Source organism: Monodon monoceros, unplaced genomic scaffold (genome assembly GCF_005190385.1).
Source record: "Monodon monoceros isolate NGI ecotype Baffin Bay Population unplaced genomic scaffold, NGI_Narwhal_1 Super_Scaffold_9, whole genome shotgun sequence".
Lineage (NCBI taxonomy): Eukaryota > Metazoa > Chordata > Mammalia > Artiodactyla > Monodontidae > Monodon > Monodon monoceros.
Window position 1 is genome coordinate 48,233,076 of NW_021703786.1, and position 19,060 is coordinate 48,252,135.

Consider the following 19,060-nt stretch of genomic DNA (forward strand, 5'->3'; position numbering starts at 1 on the left):
ATATATATATATATATATATCCGTCCTTCAGGAGTTGCCTCAAATGTCACCTGCCCCAGGAAGTCTGCTCTGCTTTCTCCAATCAGCTCTAATAGCTGCAATCTCTCGATTAGCACTGTGTGTTAGCTAGTCTTGAAAGATGGCCTCCCAGTGAGCCACGTGTCCCAGTATTCACACCTTTATGTGGTCCCTTCCCCTTGAATCTGGTTCGATCCTGCGCCTCACTTATAAGCAATAGAACATAGTGGAAAGGATGCTGAATTCCGAGGCTGGGTCCTAAGAACGCTTGTAGCTTCCAGCTGGGCCTCTAGGAACCAGAGGAGGCCGGTCACCATGGTGGAAGTCAGCCACCAGGTACAAAGTCTGGCTGGTCTGAGACCACCTGGCTGGTCACATGGAACAGCCACATGGAGAGAGAGAAAGAGACGCCCCAGCCGAGGAACAAGACACATGAGCTCATCATCTATCTTGAACATCTTGAACCTCCAGCCCAGTGGAGCCCTTAGATGACCCCCAGCCTGGACCGCCACCTGACTGCCATTGCTGGAGAGACCCCACATGAGAAACTCCCAGCAGAACCCAGTCAATGATGTGATAGAATAATAAAGTACGATCTTCAGTTGCTAAGTATGGAGCCATTTGCTCCACGGCAACCGGTAATCAGAACACACCAATTTTATCCTGACTGGGATCTGAATGCAAGAGACCAGGCCTGGTTCACTGCACAGAATGCTCAGACAGTGTTAGAATAAACAGAGGGAGGAAGATAGAGAGGGAGGGAGGGAGGGCATCCGAGATTCTCAAGGGCCCTCAGTAAATTACTGCTGGAGGTGAAGCCAGGACTCCCAGCTCCTGGCCCATATCCCCCAGGGCTGCTGGCCCCTGCCCCAGGGGGACACATCCCCTGCAGGGAGGGTGCACTCACCGGACAACGTCCACTGCCCCTGGCCGGACCTTGGGGTCGCTTCCCATGATGGACACGCTGGCCGCAAAGGAGCCGTCGATGCTGAAGACCACGCACTCCATGCCCCGGGGCAGCACTGTGAGGTAGCTCATCGCGCAGGTCTGGTCGCCCCTGAAAGGTATGGCCAGCCGTGCGCTCAAGGTCAGGTGTCAGCCTGAGGCCAAGGTCAGCCCACAGCCGGGGTCAGAGCTCAGTCGGGGCCAGGTTGAGAGAGAACCTGGGCGGCATCTCCTGATGCTACAGCTGCGACCGCATCCCATTTTCCTCTCTCCCTGCAGACAAGGACAGGGTCCCGAAGACGGTACCTCGAGGCCCCCATCTTCTGGACAGGCCTGGCTGGCAGGGCCATGGAACCGGGTGAAAGCACCGTGAGAATGTCGCCTGGGCCTTACCTGACGACCATCTTCACGGGGTAGACGCCGAGCCCCAGGCGCCGGGGCCGCGGCACGCTGTACGTGATTCGGCCGCTGCTGTTCGTGATCTCCGTGTCCAAGTGCACCCAGCGGCCAGAGGAAGGCTCTGCCATCACCAGGATGTCCACCTGCAGGCAGTGAGGGGACCAGGGGAATCGCTGAAGGCTGGGGCGCTGGGGCTGGGCTTGGGAGCTCTTCTCTGCCAAGACAGCAGGGCTTGGGGTCCTGTCCGACGCTAGTTCCTGGCTCCCACCACCTTTCCTCTTTCCACTGCAGCCGCACCAGCTTCTCCGAGGCACGCAGTCCATCCCTCACTCCCGCTCTCCCTCCCTGACCTGCGTGAGCATCTCCCACCTCGTGCAGCCAGGCCTTCCGCAGCCCTCACCCCACGTGCCATGTGGTACCCAGGAGGGGATGGCCCAGCCTCTGTACCTTCTCCCCGGTCAGGGCCACCATGTCGAGGGGCCCGTACATGAACCGCCCCACCAGGACCTGGGGGCCGTCTTCGGCAGCAATCACGTCATTGGCCCGGTGGTTGGCGGTGACATTCTGGAAGGACAGAAACCAGCTCAGCTTCTGCAAGGGGACTTGACCTGGCTTTTTCCTTACGTCAGCCACAGGATCAGCTGGAGGAATGCACACCCGCCGGATATTGCCTTCCTTCCTATTAACCTCGTTAGAGCTTCCGAGATGTGTCCCCATGGAATCCACGAGGGAAACAGACCCTTAGACCCTCACGTGGTCTCCAAGGAGCCCTGGGCTCCTGCAGACCAGCATCCTCCGCTCTTGATTCTCTGCATGACCCGGAGGTAACAACCAGTCCTCAGAGCCTGGCATCCTTCTAGACCCCCAGGCTGGAAACTGAGGGTCACCTTCACTTCTTCCTGCCTCATCACAGCTCACATCCAGTAGCCGTTTACCATCCGTCTTTGCTTCGTGGGCGATTTAAATGTCAAGAGTAGAGAAAACAGCGTAGGAAGTCTCATGTGGCCGGAAACCAGTCGCGGCCATTCTGGCTCTGCTCTTCCCTGGCTGGATGCCCCCACCCCGCTCCAGATCATTCTGGAGCAATGCTGGACGTCGCGTCACTTGTCTGTAACTATCCCAGCATCCCCATCCTTCTTCACGTCTGGTTTCAATTCATTCCGTAAGCCCTACATTGGCCCCAGCTGCCCACCACTCCCAGCCTGGTTTCAAGACCCAAACCACTCCATCTTTACAGAACCACCCACATCTGTGTCTTTTCCTACACCCAGGTACCTCTCACCTGGGCTCTGCTAGTAGCATCTTAAAGGAGCCCCCTTACTCAAAAACATTCCCCGTGGCAGATCGACCGTCTTTATAAAGCACAGATCTTTTAACCCCCCGGGGCCCTCGGGATGAAGTACAAATCCTGAGCCTGGCATCAAAACTTTGCTGGGCAATCTTTTCAGTCCCATCTCCTGCTGCTGCCCTTCGAAGCCCCACTGGTTCTTTCAGGTCAGGCTCTGCAGAGGCCTCTGGGCCTTTGCTCACACTGGTCCCCCCACTTTCTATGGCATCCCTGGTCCCCTTCCTCCTTCTTCCAGCCCATCCACTAAGACCTGACTCAACTTCGTCCTCTCCAAGAAGCACTGGAGGACTCCCCCGAGATGGTCTCCACCTCCTCTCAATTCCCACGGTATTTTAATTCAAATCAACAAACATTTGTGGGCACCTCATCTGCACTGGTCCCAGAGCTGGGCTCTGGGGATGCAGAGAGGAACCAGTCATGGTCCCTGACCCGGAAACCCTCAGTCAAGTGGGAGATGCAGGCCTGCTTACAAGAATACCGATAAGGGAAGAGCTCATTCATGGAAATAAACACATGGAAAGATGCCATAAAAAGGAATTAAGCACTGACACAAACCACAACGTGGATGAACCTTGAAAAAGGTGCTCAGTGAAAGAAGCCAGACACAAGGAACCACCTATTGTATGATTCCATTATATGAAATGTCCAGAAGAGGCAAATCTATAGATGAGTGGTTGCTTAAGGTTAGGGGTGGCAGTAGGGGGCTGGGGGAAGGGGGTGGTAGCTAAAGGGTAAGGGGTTTCTTTTGGAGGTGATGGAAATGATCTAAAATTAACCATGATGATGGTTGCACACATCGGTGAATATACTAAGATACATTGAATTGCACACTTTAAGTGGGTGAATTGTATAAAATGTGGTTATAGCTCAATAAATATGTTTACCAAAAAAAGAGTTGATTCATGGATCACTGATCACCTTGTACCATTTAGGACTGTTCTTGGGGTCCATGTCTGATGTTCCCACAGGACTGGAAGTGCCCACCACAACAGTGGCTGTGCTTGTAAATCCCTGTGCCCCACTGCCTGGCAAAGGGTCTGGGACACAGTGGGTATTGACCATCGTTTGCTGAGTAAATGAATGTATGCCTACTGAACTCCTATTCATACGTCAATACCTTGCAGAGATGATGCTTCTTCAGGGAAGCGCCGCACGGCCTGCCCTGACAATCCTTCTCTTCATCTTCTTCCTAATCTGTGCCTCCCTCTGTATGATGGCAAATGCCACACCGGGCTGTGAGCCCCGTGGTTGTGTGCAAGACTCTTTCAGACCCCTGGGTACGTCTACAGAGACCTGGCATATAGCAATTGCTCCACAATTGGCATCTCCTCACCATCCCCAGCGCCCTGGAGCCCCACCCGTGGTGCTCCTGTGGAGCCGGGCCACGGGCAGCCAGCTCCCCATCTCACCAATCCCCCCTCCCCCTCCACTGCAGCCCTGGGGGCCTCGTCTAAGCCTGAATCCCAGCATGTATGAGCACGGAGATCTGAGGAGCGAACCAAAGCCCTTCCCCGCCGTGTGGATGCCCCAGCCCCCGGGCGCAGCCCCACCTCCCCGAGACCACAGCCTCAACCCGTAGGCACCTCCAACAAGCACATACCCGCAGCTTGACCTGGGTCCTCTTACGAAGCCACTTCTCGCGGGGGTTGGTGGGGCTCAGGGCTGCGGGGTCCAAGCCAGCGCTCTCCTTGATGTTCACGCTCTCATAGCGCATCACCTGATCAGCGGCCCAGCAGGACGCCGGGTCAGGCCATCTGGGCCCCTCTCCCTCCTCCCCATGGTGTCAGGGCCCTCCAGCTTGCGGCCAGTCAGGCCCTCCCCCAGGCCTCCCCGCCTCCCAGCCTGGGACCCTCAGGAGGCCGGGAGCCCCCAGCACCTACCACTCTGCCCACCTGTCCTGACAGCTGGGGCCAGACCACTGTCTCTCAAATGCTCTGGCCTGGACCAGCCTCTCCTCTCGACACCCAAACCTAGCAGCCACCTGCGTCTGTACCCATTCTCTGCCTTCCCCCATTATGGTGGGTGACCCTTACTGAAGGGCAGCTGGAGCCCTGGTCCCACCCAGCCCCACCCACCTCCTCAAGAACGTAATGGAGCCAGCTCCCCTCTCAACCCTACATCAATGGCTAGTCCCTCACTACTGGATCATTCTCCTTAGCATCTAAATATGCCGTCATAGTGCCTCTCCCTAGGACCCCTCTCAACAACCATGACATGTTCCTGCTCTCCCTGACAGCAAAAGTCCACAGAAGACTCGCCCTGCACTGTCTCCACTTCCCCCCCTGCCTTCTCCCCTCCCTCACTCCAGGCAGGCTTCTGATCCTGTGTCTCCCCTGAAGCCATTCTTGCCAAGGCCCCGTGACCTCCATCCTGCCCAACTCAGCGGCCCCCTCCCGTCTATCCGCTCCAGGACTCCTCCCTGAACCTCTCCGTCTACAGTAACTCCCTCGGTATCTGTGATGTTGTGATTTATGAGAAGAAGCGTATATTTGGTCTTTGTCCAATTTCTGGCACAAAGCTCCTCAAATCCTTGCAACTTCCTAAGTGAGAGGGACAAAGGTGTCTTTCGTTATGCTAATGAGGTGACTGGAACCGCATCTAAGGATGGGGCTGGTTGCCAGGGGAACCAACCTTGTGATCAGAGGGTTGGAACTTTCAGTCCCGCCCCAGCCCCACATCACCACCTCCGGAGAGGGGAGAGGGGGGAGGGGCTGGAGGTTGGAGTTCAATCACAGATGGCCAGTGATTTAATCCATCATGTCTATGTAATGAAGCCTCCACAAAAACCCAAAAGGATGGGCTTTGGAGATATTCCAGGTTGGCGAACACATGGGAATTTGGGGACAGTGGTGCCCTCAGAAAGGGCATGGAAGCTCCATCTCCTTTCCCCATACCCTGCCCTTTGCATCTCTTCCATGTGGCTCTTCCTTTTTATAAAATCCTTTTATAATTAACCAGTAATCTAGTAAATAAAACTGAGTTCTGTGAGCCACTCTAGCAAATTAACTGAATCCAAGGAGAGGATCTTTGGAACCACCATTCTATTCTATAGCCTGTGAGTCAGAAAACCCAGGTGAGGGACTTCCCTGGTGGTCCAGTGGTAGAGAATCCACCTTCCAATGCAGGGGACGTGGGTTCAATCCCTGGTCGGGGAACTAAGATCCCACATGCTGCGGGGCAACTAAAACCCACGCGCCACAACTACTGAGCTCACACGCCTCAACAAGAGAGCCCGCGTGCCGCAAACTACAGAGCCCGCGCGCCACAACTAGAGAGAGAAAAACCTGCATGCCACAACTAGAGAGAAGCCCACGCGCTGCAACGAAAGGACCCACATGCTTCAGTGAAGATCTCATGTGCGCCAACTAAGACCCGATGCAGCCAAAAAAAATAAAGAAAAAAATTTTTCATGATGTTTAAAAAAAAAAAGAGAGGGAAACCCAGGTGACAACCTGAAGATTGACATCTGATGGGGGAGGGGCGGGCAGTTGTAGGGCTGAGCCCTTAACCTGCGGGATCTGACCCTATCTCTAGGTAGATAATGTCAAAACTGAGTGAAATTGTAGGACACCCAGCTGAGGTCAGAGACTTGCCTGGTGTGGGGAAAAAACCCACACGTGGGAATTGGTGTGAGAAGCAGGGCAACCCATCGCTGGCTTTAAATGCCATCCAAGCTCTGATGACTCCACATTTTTATCTCCAAGCCAGCTAAGCTCCAGACTCTCCACTCACCTTCCCTACCAACATCTAACAGGCGTCTCATCTTCCCAGGTCCAGACCCAAGACTCAGTATCCCCTCCTGCCCAGCCCGGCTCTTCCCCAGCCCTAGGGCATGGTATCACCATAGTTAATCGAGTGGAAACCAGGATTCGTGGGACGCCCCCCCCTTCCCTCGCAGCCCGAATGTCAGCAGGTCCTGTCACCACACCTCAAACCCGGCAGCTCCTCGGCACCTCTGCCACCAGCTTCCTAGCCCAAGCCGCCACCTCAAGGTTGGGATCCCACGCTTGCTCTCCTGCCCTCCAAGCAGCAGCCACAGGACTTCCTTCTAGAATATCAATATCTCTTCCTTACTCAAAACTCTGCAGTGGCTTCTCATCGGACCCAGTATAAAATCCCCCTCTGACCTTGGCTGTGAAGGGTGCATGTGATCTGACCCTCACCTGCCAGCCTCTACCCACCCCCAGGCTCTCCCTCAGTCACGGGCCTCTCTCTCCACCTATTTTAGAGACGAGGACCTTGAGACCCACAGGGGAACAGGCATGATGACTCCAGTCTCCAAGCTGAACCATAGGTACATTCTCCTACGTGGTGTCTATTTAATTTTCTAGAAAGTACCACACCATTGGCCAGAAGCCAGCGTTCCTTAGGAAAACCGTTGTCTGTCCAGGTCACCCCCTGACTCGCCGTGCTTCGGTGCCTTCCCAGTGTCCAGCGTGGCCCGCGAGGTCAGCCTCTTCCCCCCAGAAGGACGGGCCCTCCCAAGAAGGGGCGGCAGTACCTGTCTCAGGATGAAGGCCACCACGTCCGTGGACTCCCAGTAGCTGGCGTGGAAGAGGTGGGGCAGGGCCACGGTGGGGAAGGCGGTGAGGACGTCGGGGCAGTACAGGGCGTAGTCAATGCGCTTGCTGCCCCACCACTTGGCTGTGACTGCGGGGCCAAAAGGGGGGCAAGGTCAGAGCGGCCTGCCCGGGGCTTTGACCCAAGGGGCAGCGTGGGACCCCGGGGCCCGGATCCAGGGGTGGATGTGCCACTCGGGGCACAAGTTTGGGGCCAGAGCACTCGGCTCAGAATGAGCTCTCCTCCGCCTTCAACGACCCCCGAGCCCCCTCGCGTACCCACCCCTCCCCCAGGGCGCGTGCTGCAAACTGGTCCCCAGGATGGGGGCCTGACCCACAGAGACGTGCACAGTCTCATCCCAGGGCTGTTGGTCACAGGGACTCCCAGGGGGAAAACTGAACGCTGGGATTAAGTTGAGGCCTGGCAAGGTCACGGCTCAGTCCACGGTCAGAGGTCAGGGCCCCTGTCCAGGGTTAGAGGTCACAGTTCTCTCTGAGGTCAGAGCTCGGTCTGGATTCCCTTGTCCCCTCCTCCCCCGCCCTCGGCAGCCCCGGCAGTGGGCCAGCGGCCACCCGGAGGAGGGTTCCCTCTCCCGCGAATCCAGGCAGGGCCCGGGAGACCCTCACTCACTGCGGGAGGTGCCCACGGGGGCCAGGCTGTCCGAGGACTCCGAGCTCTCACTGTGGGAGCTGCCCTGGCTTATCCTCCGCCCCGGGCGCTGGGACCTCAGGGCGTGAGGGGGTGAAGCCGGGGCCTCCAGAAGCGGCGGGCTGCCCCGGGAGTTGCCCTCCAGGAAGAGGGAGCTGTGGGTGTGCAGGGCGTCAGCTGGAGGGGGAATTTCACAGTCAAGGCCGAGTGGTGGGCCTCAGATGAAGCTGCCCGTGTGCGCCAGCCCCGTGCTGGGCGGGAGGCTGAGCCCGGCCTGCCCCCTCACCTGCCCAGCGGGCAGCCCGCACCTCTTACCCCAGGGCCTGAAGGGACCCCCTCACCGTAGTATGCAGTCAGATTTCACCTCCTCCAAGCCATGGGTTAGGCAGGCACGAGTCAGGGTCCCAACCGTCACATCCAGCCCCAGTAGAGCTGCCGAGGGCGCGTCTGGGACACTCCGCCCCAAAAGCACCAGCTGAGGTCACAGGTGGCACACTACCATGTGCTCTTGTATCAGACTCCTCCCTGAGCCACAGACGACTGTGGCTGAGCTTGGAAATGGATGGGGCCTCCAGCCTGGGAGCGAGGGCGCCCCCTGGGGGCAGGGGGATGCCCTGAGCAGAGAGTGACATTTTAAGATGTGGGAAGGTTTTAGAGCCCCTTCTATCTACGGAAACTCCTGACAGAAGAGGACTTTGGAAATTAAGTTTCCATTGAAATGGGGGCAAGGGGGGTAAATTGGATTTTAATCCTGAATGAGCCACGTGCACAGCAGCCCCCGACCCCAATCTGGCCCAAATCTCTGAACCGGCTTGGCTAAACTTCCTGAACTGTGGTACGGAGCCAAGGCTCTGATCTCCAAGCCCCTGACTGTCCAGTAGAGGCCTCCCCTTGGCCTCACCCCAGTCCATGTCTGGCTCACCCCACTTAAGCCCTGGAGGCCACGCCCCCCCCAAACCCACCTGCCCTTGCTCCTGATGTTCCCTCCACCCAGAAGATCTCTCCAACCCCCATCCTCCAGCTCTTCTCCACCTGTCCGATGCCTTGGTTGAAGGCCCCCTCTTCCATGAAGCCCTCCAGGGTGACCCACTCCATGCCCTGCCCCTCCAGAGTCCAGGCTGGGCTCTAGGCATAGCACTCAGCATGGATCCCCGGACTTAGAATCAGGTCTGACAACTCAAGTATTATGCTGGTCCCGGCCATGGGAGCTGGTCACGGGGCAGAGCCAAAAGATGCCTCCTGCAGAACAGGTGCTCATACAGGTGGGCTGCTCGGAAGGCAGGTGAGTCAGCTGTCTTCCTGTCCCCCCCGCACAGAGCACATAGTCCTTGTTCAGGTGAGTCTAGTCACTCTGACAGCTGACTAGCTTGGAGGGGCTGGACCAGAGAGGGTGGCCCTGGGGCACCTCTTAGCTGGGGCCCAGCCTCCGGCTCAGCACACTCTTATACTCCTGAGGGCCTACCAAGGAGGAGGGACTGTCCGTCACCCAGCGGGAACCTCTGGTAGCGGGGCACGCTGACGGGCGACACCAGGTGGAACTTGGGCTCCAGCAGTGGTTCAAGCCGGGAGGCAGAGGGGTCTGCGCAGTGGAAAAAGCTGTAGACCTGACTGCAGGCAGGACGTACCTGGAAACCTGGGTGGGGGTGGGAAGTGGGAGGATACATGGGGGAAGTCCCTTGAGCACCTGCTCCCTTGGCCCTAGGAGGCTCCCTTGACTGCAGCTTTGAGTAAACTATTCCTCTGCTCAAGAACTTGCCACGGCTCCCTGCTACCGACAGGATCAAAGCCATCAGGTTCAGCTTGGCCTTCAATGCCTTGCCAACCTGCCCCACCTAGAAGCACCGCTGTAGGCGCCCAGCACTACAGCCATGGTGGACATTGGTGACTCCCCAGCCAGGCTTGCTGCTTTCCTTTCTCTGCGCTTCTGCTCAAGCTGCCCCTCCTCCTAGCAGGACGCCCTCCACTATTTCCACTGGTCAAACTCCTTTAAATTCTTCTAGCTGTCACTTAGTTGCCACCTGAACTATGAAGCGGACCTAGGATCTTTCAGTCAGGATCAGCAGCCCTTCCTTCGGCCCGCTCACTTCCCAGGCCCGGTAGTAAGTAGACTTCTTAGTTTGCCAGAGCTGACAGAACACTTCTCCCATTGACCAGCAGGTGTCTCCACTGAGGCTTCAGCTCATTAACGCGCCTCCCTGTCCCTCTTAGAGGACTGGACGGTCCAGCATCCAGGGAGCCCTAGGTTTCGTTAGCAACGTTAAGGACGGCCGTGGGATTCTGCCTCCTCTCCCCACTTCTAGCAGACACCCCCCCGCCACTTTTTATCTGTTCCATAGTGCAGGTTGTTGGTAAACTTTGGTGCTAAGGAAATTCGAGAATCCCTGATCCATTGTTTTCCGAGGTGCCTCCAGCCTCTTATAACCTCAGAGTCATTGCTAAGCCATCTGCTGGTGCAAATCACCTCCGTGTGTATTTTAGAGGAATGGGGAGAAGGCACTGAAGGCTGCAGGGACTGCGAGAACAAAAGCACTGAGGTGAGCCGGGCATCTGCAGGGGGCAGTAAGACCAACCTGGCTGCAGAGGGCCTGCCTGGGCGCTGGGGATGGAGGGGGTGGGTGCAATAGGGCTTCTCTTCCCTGACAGCATGACAGCTGGACAATGGGGGCACAAATCAGTCTGGGGCATGTGACAGGGACAGCAAAATCCACCAGGAGCTGCCTCACCTTTGCCCATCTAGGGAAACTGCCCCACTCTCCTCCCCCCCGACCCCTTCTTCTTCTTCCTCGCCTCTCTCTTCATCTACCCCAACTCCATGGCCCTCCCCACCCCCGCTCTCCCCAATTCCAGGCCCTCACACAGTGGCCTAGTGACCCAAAGGCATCTTGGACCCCAGCCCGCGCCATACCCACCATCCAGTCCGGGCAGTACCGTCCTCCGCATGGCCAGGACCAGGCCCAGGGGCGAGCCAAAGAGGAAGAAGTCGGACACCTCAAAATCCAAGCGGCCCAGGCTGACCTCGGGGAGCTGGGGCCCCCCGGCCACAGGGGGCTCAGCCTCATCTTTCAACACGCTCGAGTGGATGCTGGCCGAGGGAGGAAGACAGGGGAGCGCAGGTTAGGGGAGGACCAAGCGCGGGGGGTGAGCACTTAGCAGAGCAGCCTGAGGTCCGGGGTGCAGCACCCAGCCCTCTGTCTCTGGGGCGGGGCTCAGACCCGGAGTCCACTTGATGGATCACCGACATGAGATGGCGACCATCTCATCATCCAACAGCAAGGCCTGGCCAACATTTGGGTAAGGCAGCAATCAGCCAACTTTTCCTGTAAAGGGCCAGATGGTAAATATTTCAGACTTCGGGGGCCATATGGCCTCCATCACATCTACTTAACTCAACTCTGCTGCGTGGCACGCGGGCAGCCACAGACGCTACTTGAACAAACACGCGTGGCCATGATCCAATCAAACTTTCTTCGCTAAAACAGACTGAGCACCTGAAAACCTAAGCCCCCTGCGCATTGGCAGGTCTGCCCCATCGTACTGGTCTTGTGATGGCCACACTGTGAATTCCTGCCCTGTCCAGCAGAGAAGCCCGGCCTGGCCAGACAGCTGGGTGACATCAGTCCTGCCAGGATGAGGGCTTTCACGGTAACTCATGTTCCAGGCAACTCGCAGACACAGATGCAAACAGCTTGGTCTTCCCTCCCCTCTAGCCCACAAAGGAAGCTGAGCTTAAAGAGAAAAACACGAGACACCCACAATTCCAGCCGTTCCCCTCCCAGGTGCCCGTTGCCCCAAAGACTTCAAGTGGATGTTTAGCCACAGACCCAGAGTGGGCTGCTGAGAATGGGCAGAAAACTGGGGACCTCCCTGACCTTCCAGCTGCATTTAGGTACTGCTCGGGGTTTAAGAAAGTCCAGCAGGATCGCATGATCTATGAATCCATTAACGGAATGCAAATTCTACTAAAATACTCAAGTTGGAGGAGGAAGGGAATCTTAGAAATAACCATCGAAATAATGTGTGCCAGTCCCCCATGCCCTGTGGGCGAGGGTCTGGGCAGCTGAATCTGAATCCCCACACACCCTCCGCCTCTCGCAGTGTGAGCATCTTGCAGTGGGGATGACCACCCTGGTGTTTAACAATTCGTATTTCATGTACAGCATGGTCCCTAAACACACACCAACTACTTAACTGCCAGAGAAACAGCCATCTGTCCCTACACCAGAAGGAAGAGCTGGCTGTGTTGGACCAGCTATCGAGAGCCTCCAACTTCACGTCACTCTCCAAATTTGGGGCTTTCTTAAAGGCTTTTTCAAGGATGAACCAGAAATGGTATGATTTTACCTTGTAACCTGACTTGAAATGTAGCTGCTTTTCTAAAGAATAATCTTTCAGAGGGGCTTTAAATATGATTTGAATATGCAGAGCCTTTGACCTAATAATTCTTCCTCCAATAATCCATCTGAATGAAATAACCCCTATATATATATATATATATATATATATATATATATATATATATATGCACAAAGATGTTTCTGGAGTGCTGTTTATAATTGCAAAGAACTGGAAAAAGCCAAAGTGTACAGTTACTGGGACTCAGTAAGATGTCATCCATTCACTCAAAGAAATATTTTAAAGAATACTTACCAAGACTTTTTAATTATATGGGGAAAAGACCACAATATAAGAGGATTTTTTTGAAGTAAAACTATAGGCAAAGCAAGTAAAAAATATACTGCAAGGAAACACTCCAAGGTCAGCAATGGTGAGAGGATCCATTTTCCAAATGTTGTGATGACCTCCTGCTACTTATCATTTGGGTAGAAAAGAAGGAGGGGGGATGGGAGGAGAGAAGTGAGGAGAAAGGGAAGAAGAAAAGAGGCGTTCCTTCCCATTTGGATCTATGTTCAATACCCATTTGAATCCTGAATAATTGTACAGATAATTCATTTAGCCAGTGTCTGTTAACATGCTTCTTCTAGAAAGTTAAAGGGTGGGCAGTTCCATGCAGGGACCCGGCTGGCCTTTGAATGAGAGTGTATTGGGTGCTGGGCACTGGGAGACCAAAATGCTGACCCCAACTCTCCAGTAACTGGCTGTGTGATCCCTGGAAAGTTCCTAACCTCCTTGGCCTCTGCTGCCCCATGTGAGAAATACCAAGAACACAATACTAAGAAATACGAAACACACCTACATCTGTTCTTTCACCAGATTCTTAAGACCATCAGTGAAGTAGGCTGCAGGGCAGCATCTACTCTCTTGGTGAGATCGACTGCCCCCAGCTCTCTGCAAGCTGGGGAGTGGGGCGGACACAGTGTGCAGAGTCCTGGGTCTTGGTGCAGGGTCCGTGGGGAATGGCCTTGGTCCCAGCATTTCAGTGCTCGTCCCTTCCCCCCCACCCCGATGCAAGGGCCTGGGAGTCACAGGCCTCCCAGATGACCCTGGGCCGAGGTCCTGTCCCCCTGGACGCTTTGCTGGAAGGCAGCAGGCACAGGGAGCGGTTACCTCGATAGGAAGGCGTGATGCTGGGTGATGGCCTCGCAGTCATAGGTGGAGGAGTCGCTCTGCTTCCGGGGCAATGGCCTCTTGGGTTCTTCATCCTCCAACGCGCTGGAGACATCGATGCTGCTCTTGCTGAGCCGCTTGCTGCTGGCCAGGCTGCATTCCTCCTCCACCACAACTGGGGTGTCCTTTGGGGCCGAGCAGAGGACAGGAGGACACTTCAGTCACCGGAGACTCTGGGGCCCCGCCTCCTCCCCCAGCATAAATGAACCCCTTCCTCCTACGGTGTGAGAGGCAGTCCTTCTTCCAAAAGGGGCATGGGAGCCACAGCACAGTAACGGGGGGATTTTAGGCACAGGGCTGTCCCCCAAGTCCAAAGGGCTCGGCAACCCAGCAGGACTCTGGACAGCTGTCTAGGGACCAAACCCGGCATGAGCCCTCTCTGGGCTTCAGTTTCTTCACCTGTAATAATAATCTCCCACTACTCTTGCAGGACCGTGATACGATACCTTGTAACGTGGATGTCACAGCACAAACATGAAAAGCTAACACTGCTCCCCCAGGAGAGGCCCTGTTCCCCTGGGGCCGGGGCTGTGGCTCCCAAGGACAGACCCTCCCCCATTCCCACTACCTGGCCCGCACCTGCGTGCTGCTGACACTCCCCTTCCGGCTGCCGCTGCCAGGGCTGTCACCTGAGGGCCCCGCGCTGTAGCAGATGGCATCGAAGGCCAGGAGGCCCCCCACACAGTCCCCGATGAGACACACCTGGAGAAGGCAGAGCCGGGACTGCAGGCCTGCCCACTGCCACACCCCCGCTCCACACCCAGCCAGAGCGTGGGTCGCCTGTCCGCGGGGGAACAAGGAGCCTGTCCCAGGGAGGCACTGAGGGTCCCAACAGGGGGATGGGAGGGTCAGCTTGAGGACAGGAAGCAGGCTACAGTCAGGGGTCAGACTTGGGCCAAGGATCAGCATGGGCTGAAAATCAGAACTCAGATGTTGGCCTCAGTTTTTCTATCTGTAAAATGAGGATAAACCCAAAGATCTCAAAAGCCTCTTTGGATCTCAGAAGCTAGGGCTCCAGGGCACCCTGGTCTAGATCCTTCTGGAAGACCCCAGCCTCTCTCCAGGCAGGGACCAGGACAGGGAGGTGAGGGCAGGCTGTCGTACCTGCCCACTGAAGCCAATCCCATCGGGGGATTTGAGGAACTCCATGTACACCTGGTTGGCTCGCTCGATGACGGTGGCAACTGCATCCTGGTACTGCGGGGAGGAGATGGCCAACAGGGGCAGGGCGGCCAGAGGGATGTGGTCCTGGCTGTTGCTGAGACAGCCCTCATCGTGGCTGTAGGGATTCAGGCTGCAGACAGGGGGCCAAGGTAAGCCCAGCCGGGCAAAAGAGAGCACATGCTGGCCAGGAATTGGGCGTTCGGCTCGGGGACTCTTCAGGAGGACACAGGCAGGAGCCGGACGAGACAAAGCACAGGCAATGGGGTGGGGGTGGAGGGAGGGGCAAGCCTCTACTGAATCCCCTGTATGTCCATCCCGTGCCAGCCATGATGTGGGCCCTGTGCCTCTTATGACAGCAGTGCTCTCTGCCCTTTTCTGTATGGCCTCAAAGGACACCCCAGTTATGGAGGAAGCCTCTGGTGTGGATCAGGGTGGGGACATGTCATCATGGCAGACTTCCTGGAGGAGGTGAGGTTCGAACTAGGGCCTCAAGAAAGGCTTTAGGGAAGCTAGAAGGGAGGTGAGAGGGCGTGCCAGGCATGGGTATCACACGTCGGCCACAGCTTGGAGGTGGGCACGCAGCTGCACGCATGATATCGTGTCCATCTTTCTGGGGAGAGGATCAGAGCCATCAAGGGCTTTGTAGAAAGGTCTGTGACCCCAGAACGGACTGAGAGAGCCTACCCTACAGCACCCCCCAACCAGTGGATTGACCCTCAGCTGCTGCGAGGGCCCCTCACTTCCTGCCTCCCTCTCTCTGGGCGGCTCAGCCCCAACAGGGACGAGCTCCCAGCTGCCTGTGCCTGCCTGCACCCCACCCGCCCTACCTCTGTCCCCTGGGGCATCGGACCCAGCTGGCCGGGAGGGACAACAGAGGGAGGGACTGTCCGTCCCCTCCCCAGAGCCTGCCCTTCCCCCACAGTCCAAGCTCAGGTCGACCCAGGGCCCAACAGGGACCTGACAGAAACTGGGGAAGGTGACAGGGCTCAGGGCACCCTGGACAGGAGGCAGAGACCTCATGGTGTGCCAGGCGGGCCTAACAGCCATTCCTCATCTCCAAAAGAAACACAAATTAGAGGAAACAGCCCTCAATTGCAGCCGGAGAGATTTTAATTAGCTGAGAAAGACCTCCTTCCCAGCAGTGATTAGGGGTGATCGATGGCCCGGGGAAGGAGCTGCCTGGGGGAGAACTAGGCTCCCTCCCGCTGTCCCCTCCAGTGGATGCTGGGCCATTCGTCTTCCTGGAGATCAGGCCCGGGCTGGGTGACCCAGCTCTGGAGGTCAGATGTCCTGGGGGAGAGGGGGTAGGGGTGGGGAGTCCTGAGATTGATGATAAAGGAACACAATTAACTCCGACTATTGGCAGTGATGGACAGAGCCTTCTTTCAGCTCTGCCTCCCAAACCCGCTGCAGAGCAAAAGCCTGGAGGAAGTCAGGATGCAGATTTTAGGGCTCCTGCCCTCCAGACTCAGCCGACCCAGGGGGAGGCCCGACCGCCTAGCAGTTTAACAAAAATCACACCCCGGATCTGGGCCATTAATCAGGTTGGGGAGCTACTCTCCTTCCTGACCGAACCTCCTTCCTTCCAACTCTGGTTGGGATCTGCCCAGCCCGTGTCCTGGGAACACGGATAAATCTAGAAGGCAGAGGAGACTTTCCTTTCCCTCTCAGAGGGGAGAAGTGAGACCCCCGCATGCCCTCCCCGTGTTCCCCCCGAAGCAGCTGGACGCTGAGCCCCTCTCCTTAGAGCCACACCGGATCCAGAGCACCCACTCCACCCCCCTGGGGAGTTGGCACCAGACTGGGGATCCCTCTCCACCCTCCCCAAACCCCACATGGATGGGGGCTCCTCTGCAGGAGCTATGAAAGGGGGTGAGGGGCGAGGCCGAGGTGCCACTGGCTTCCCTTTCACCCCCGCTCCAGGCTCGAGAGCCAGCCGTTTGCCACACAGGCTCAGGGTCTTGTTTGCCTATATCACTGCTGAGCAGCCAGGGCTCCCAGCTGGCTCCAGGAGCCACCTTCAGCTGGTTCAACAGGGCAGGCATCTGGGGAGCACCTGAGGGAGCCCCCGGGTCCTGGAGAAGCGGTCAGGATCTCCCAAAGTCCCCCAGGTTCTGAGGGCCCCCAGTTTCACAATCTGTCCCGCACTGGTTCCAGGGCAGGTTCGTGAAGAACTAAGCCGTGCAATCACACAGCCTTATTCCCAGCCAGCAGGGTTCTCTTCTCCGGCCCCGGCCCACTGTCCACCAACAAGGACAGTGCCTTCTCCCCTACCAGGATGGCGATGTGAGTCTCAGCTAAAGCCCGCGCCCTGCCACGTGCTTCACACGCAGTAGCACAGAGAATCCTCACAAAAACTCTAGGAGGTGGTTAATACCATGATCATCCCCATTTTACAGATAAGGAAACACACAGGGAGAGGTTAAACAACTTCCCCCAGGTTACACAGCCGGAACTCAAATCCAGGCTGACCGGAGAGCCCGCACCCTTCACAGGTTATGCTACTCTCAAAGCACACCCAAAAGTCACCTCCTCCAGGAAGCCTCCCTGGCCCTCTCTCTGAGTGTCCGCAGTGCCCTGTGCCCCCTCCATCATAGCACACATCTCTACTGGCTCTTAATTGTGTGGCTAGAGAGTGGGGCTGCCTGGGTTTGACTCCTGGGTCCACAGGCTGCGTAACCCTGGGGACATTGCTTAACCTCTCAATGCCTCAGCTTCCTTGTCTGGGCCAACGAGACCAGGGCCTGTTGAGCACAGGAAGTGGGTCTGAGCGTCACCCAGCCCCGGCAGAGGAGGATTCGGTGCGCAAGTGTTAATCACTTTGGACTCTAGCTGACCACTTCCCACCGGTGATGCTCGTGGTTGATCAGGACCTGACACTCCAGAGAGGCCTAGGCAGGCACCTACCTGCCCACCACGTACCCACGTGGCAGGGGCGGCCCCTCCGCTTCGGCCCCCCACCAACTCCAGCCAGTCCTAACAAGCAGAAAGGGACTCACTTGGAGACGAGTGAGAAAGCCTCAGAGCAGATGGCGGGACAGGGGACGAACTTGATGAGGATGTGGCCCAGGGCTGCGGGGAAGTGGGCGCGCGTGACCTTCTCCAGCACGGAGCTGAAGGTGTGGATGTCGGCCACCTTGCAGGACGGGTCCCCCGAGCCCGTGTCCAGGATGCTCCCCCCGTGCAGCACCAGCAGGAGGACGTGCGTCTTGCAGGAGCGCTGCGGGCAGCCTTCCTAAGAGGGACATCGGTCAGGATAGAGAGAGACAGGCAATGGGGAGGTGGGGGCAGGGGCACACAGAGGATCACACACACACAGGGGGACTCTGACGGCACCTCCTGTGCATTCAGAATGAGGGGCACAGGCTGCCAGGAGGGCAAGCCCCTCCGTGTCAGGGTGGGAAGAGTCCCAAGAGACCCTTTTTGTTCATGCAGGACCCAGAAGCCCAGAGAGGGACAGGGACCAGCCCGACGTCACACAGCAAGTCAAATGAAGAGCTGAGTGAAAACTGGGTGGCCTGTCTACCAGCTCGGGGCTCTTCCTGACATCCTGACCACAGAGGTGGCCCAGACACCCTCAGAAACCCACCTCATTGTCTTCGTGGATCTCGATGCTTCCCTGGGCTGGAAACCTCTGTCTTCTCAAGGAAACCCGGTACAGTTCTCCTGTGGGGTGGACAGCAGACTCAGCATCTCCAGGCCTCCCTCACGGTGACTGGATGTTCCCTGGGCCCAGCTGGCATAAGGCCTGGGCTCCCAGGTGAGCTGGAATGACAGCGTCCCCAGCTCGGGAGGGTCACGCTGCCCAGCCCCTGCCACCAACAGATACACAACCTGAAACCTTTCTTTTCCTGAAGAAAGGGAGGCCGGGGACTTCCCTGGTGGCACAGTCATCAAGAATCTGCCTGCCAATGCAGGGAACACGGGTTCGAGCCCTGGTCCGGGAAGATCCCACATGTCACGGAGCAACTAAGCCCGTGCACCACAACTACTGAGCCTGCGCTCTAGAGCCCACGAGCCACATCTACTGAAGCCCGTGCGCCGCAACTACTGAAGCCCGCGCGCCTAGAGCCCGTGCTCCGCAACAAGAGAAGCCACCGCAATGAGAAGCCCGCGCACCGCAACAAAGAGTAGCCCCTGCTCGCCGCAACTAGAGAAAGCCCGTGCACAGCAACGAAGACCCAACGCAGCCAAAAATAAATAAATCTATTAAAAAAAAAAAAAAAGGAAGAAAAAGAAAGGGAGGCCGGCAGTGTGAGGCCATCATGGATGCTGTCTGTCCCTGAGGCCAGGAGGGGTGTCCCAGAAAGGAACTATTCTTCTCTTCCTCACCAGTAATGCGAGAGCAACAGGACAAATGCCATCTGGTGACTACCAGTTACGGAGGGAAACTTGGGCCAAGCATCCCTCTGA

The 19,060-nt window shown here is 57.0% G+C and overlaps 1 protein-coding gene across 2 annotated transcripts in view; it reads right to left on the reverse strand.

Moving 5' to 3' along the window:
* PITPNM3 (PITPNM family member 3) overlaps positions 1-19,060 on the reverse strand; it is a 92,117-nt gene that overhangs the window by 10,241 nt on the left and 62,816 nt on the right. The window contains exons 5-17 of one of the 2 annotated variants that reach the window (XM_029212980.1): positions 18,237-18,313; positions 17,647-17,882; positions 14,588-14,777; positions 14,063-14,185; positions 13,424-13,608; positions 10,828-11,000; positions 9,381-9,551; positions 7,901-8,095; positions 7,212-7,360; positions 4,311-4,427; positions 1,810-1,926; positions 1,357-1,505; positions 926-1,075 (exon numbers count right to left, since the gene is read on the reverse strand). In XM_029212980.1, coding sequence (XP_029068813.1) covers positions 926-1,075; positions 1,357-1,505; positions 1,810-1,926; positions 4,311-4,427; positions 7,212-7,360; positions 7,901-8,095; positions 9,381-9,551; positions 10,828-11,000; positions 13,424-13,608; positions 14,063-14,185; positions 14,588-14,777; positions 17,647-17,882; positions 18,237-18,313 — 2,032 coding nt within the window. The remainder of the gene's footprint in view (positions 1-925; positions 1,076-1,356; positions 1,506-1,809; positions 1,927-4,310; positions 4,428-7,211; positions 7,361-7,900; positions 8,096-9,380; positions 9,552-10,827; positions 11,001-13,423; positions 13,609-14,062; positions 14,186-14,587; positions 14,778-17,646; positions 17,883-18,236; positions 18,314-19,060) is intronic. The other variant, XM_029212981.1, reaches the window with a different exon arrangement.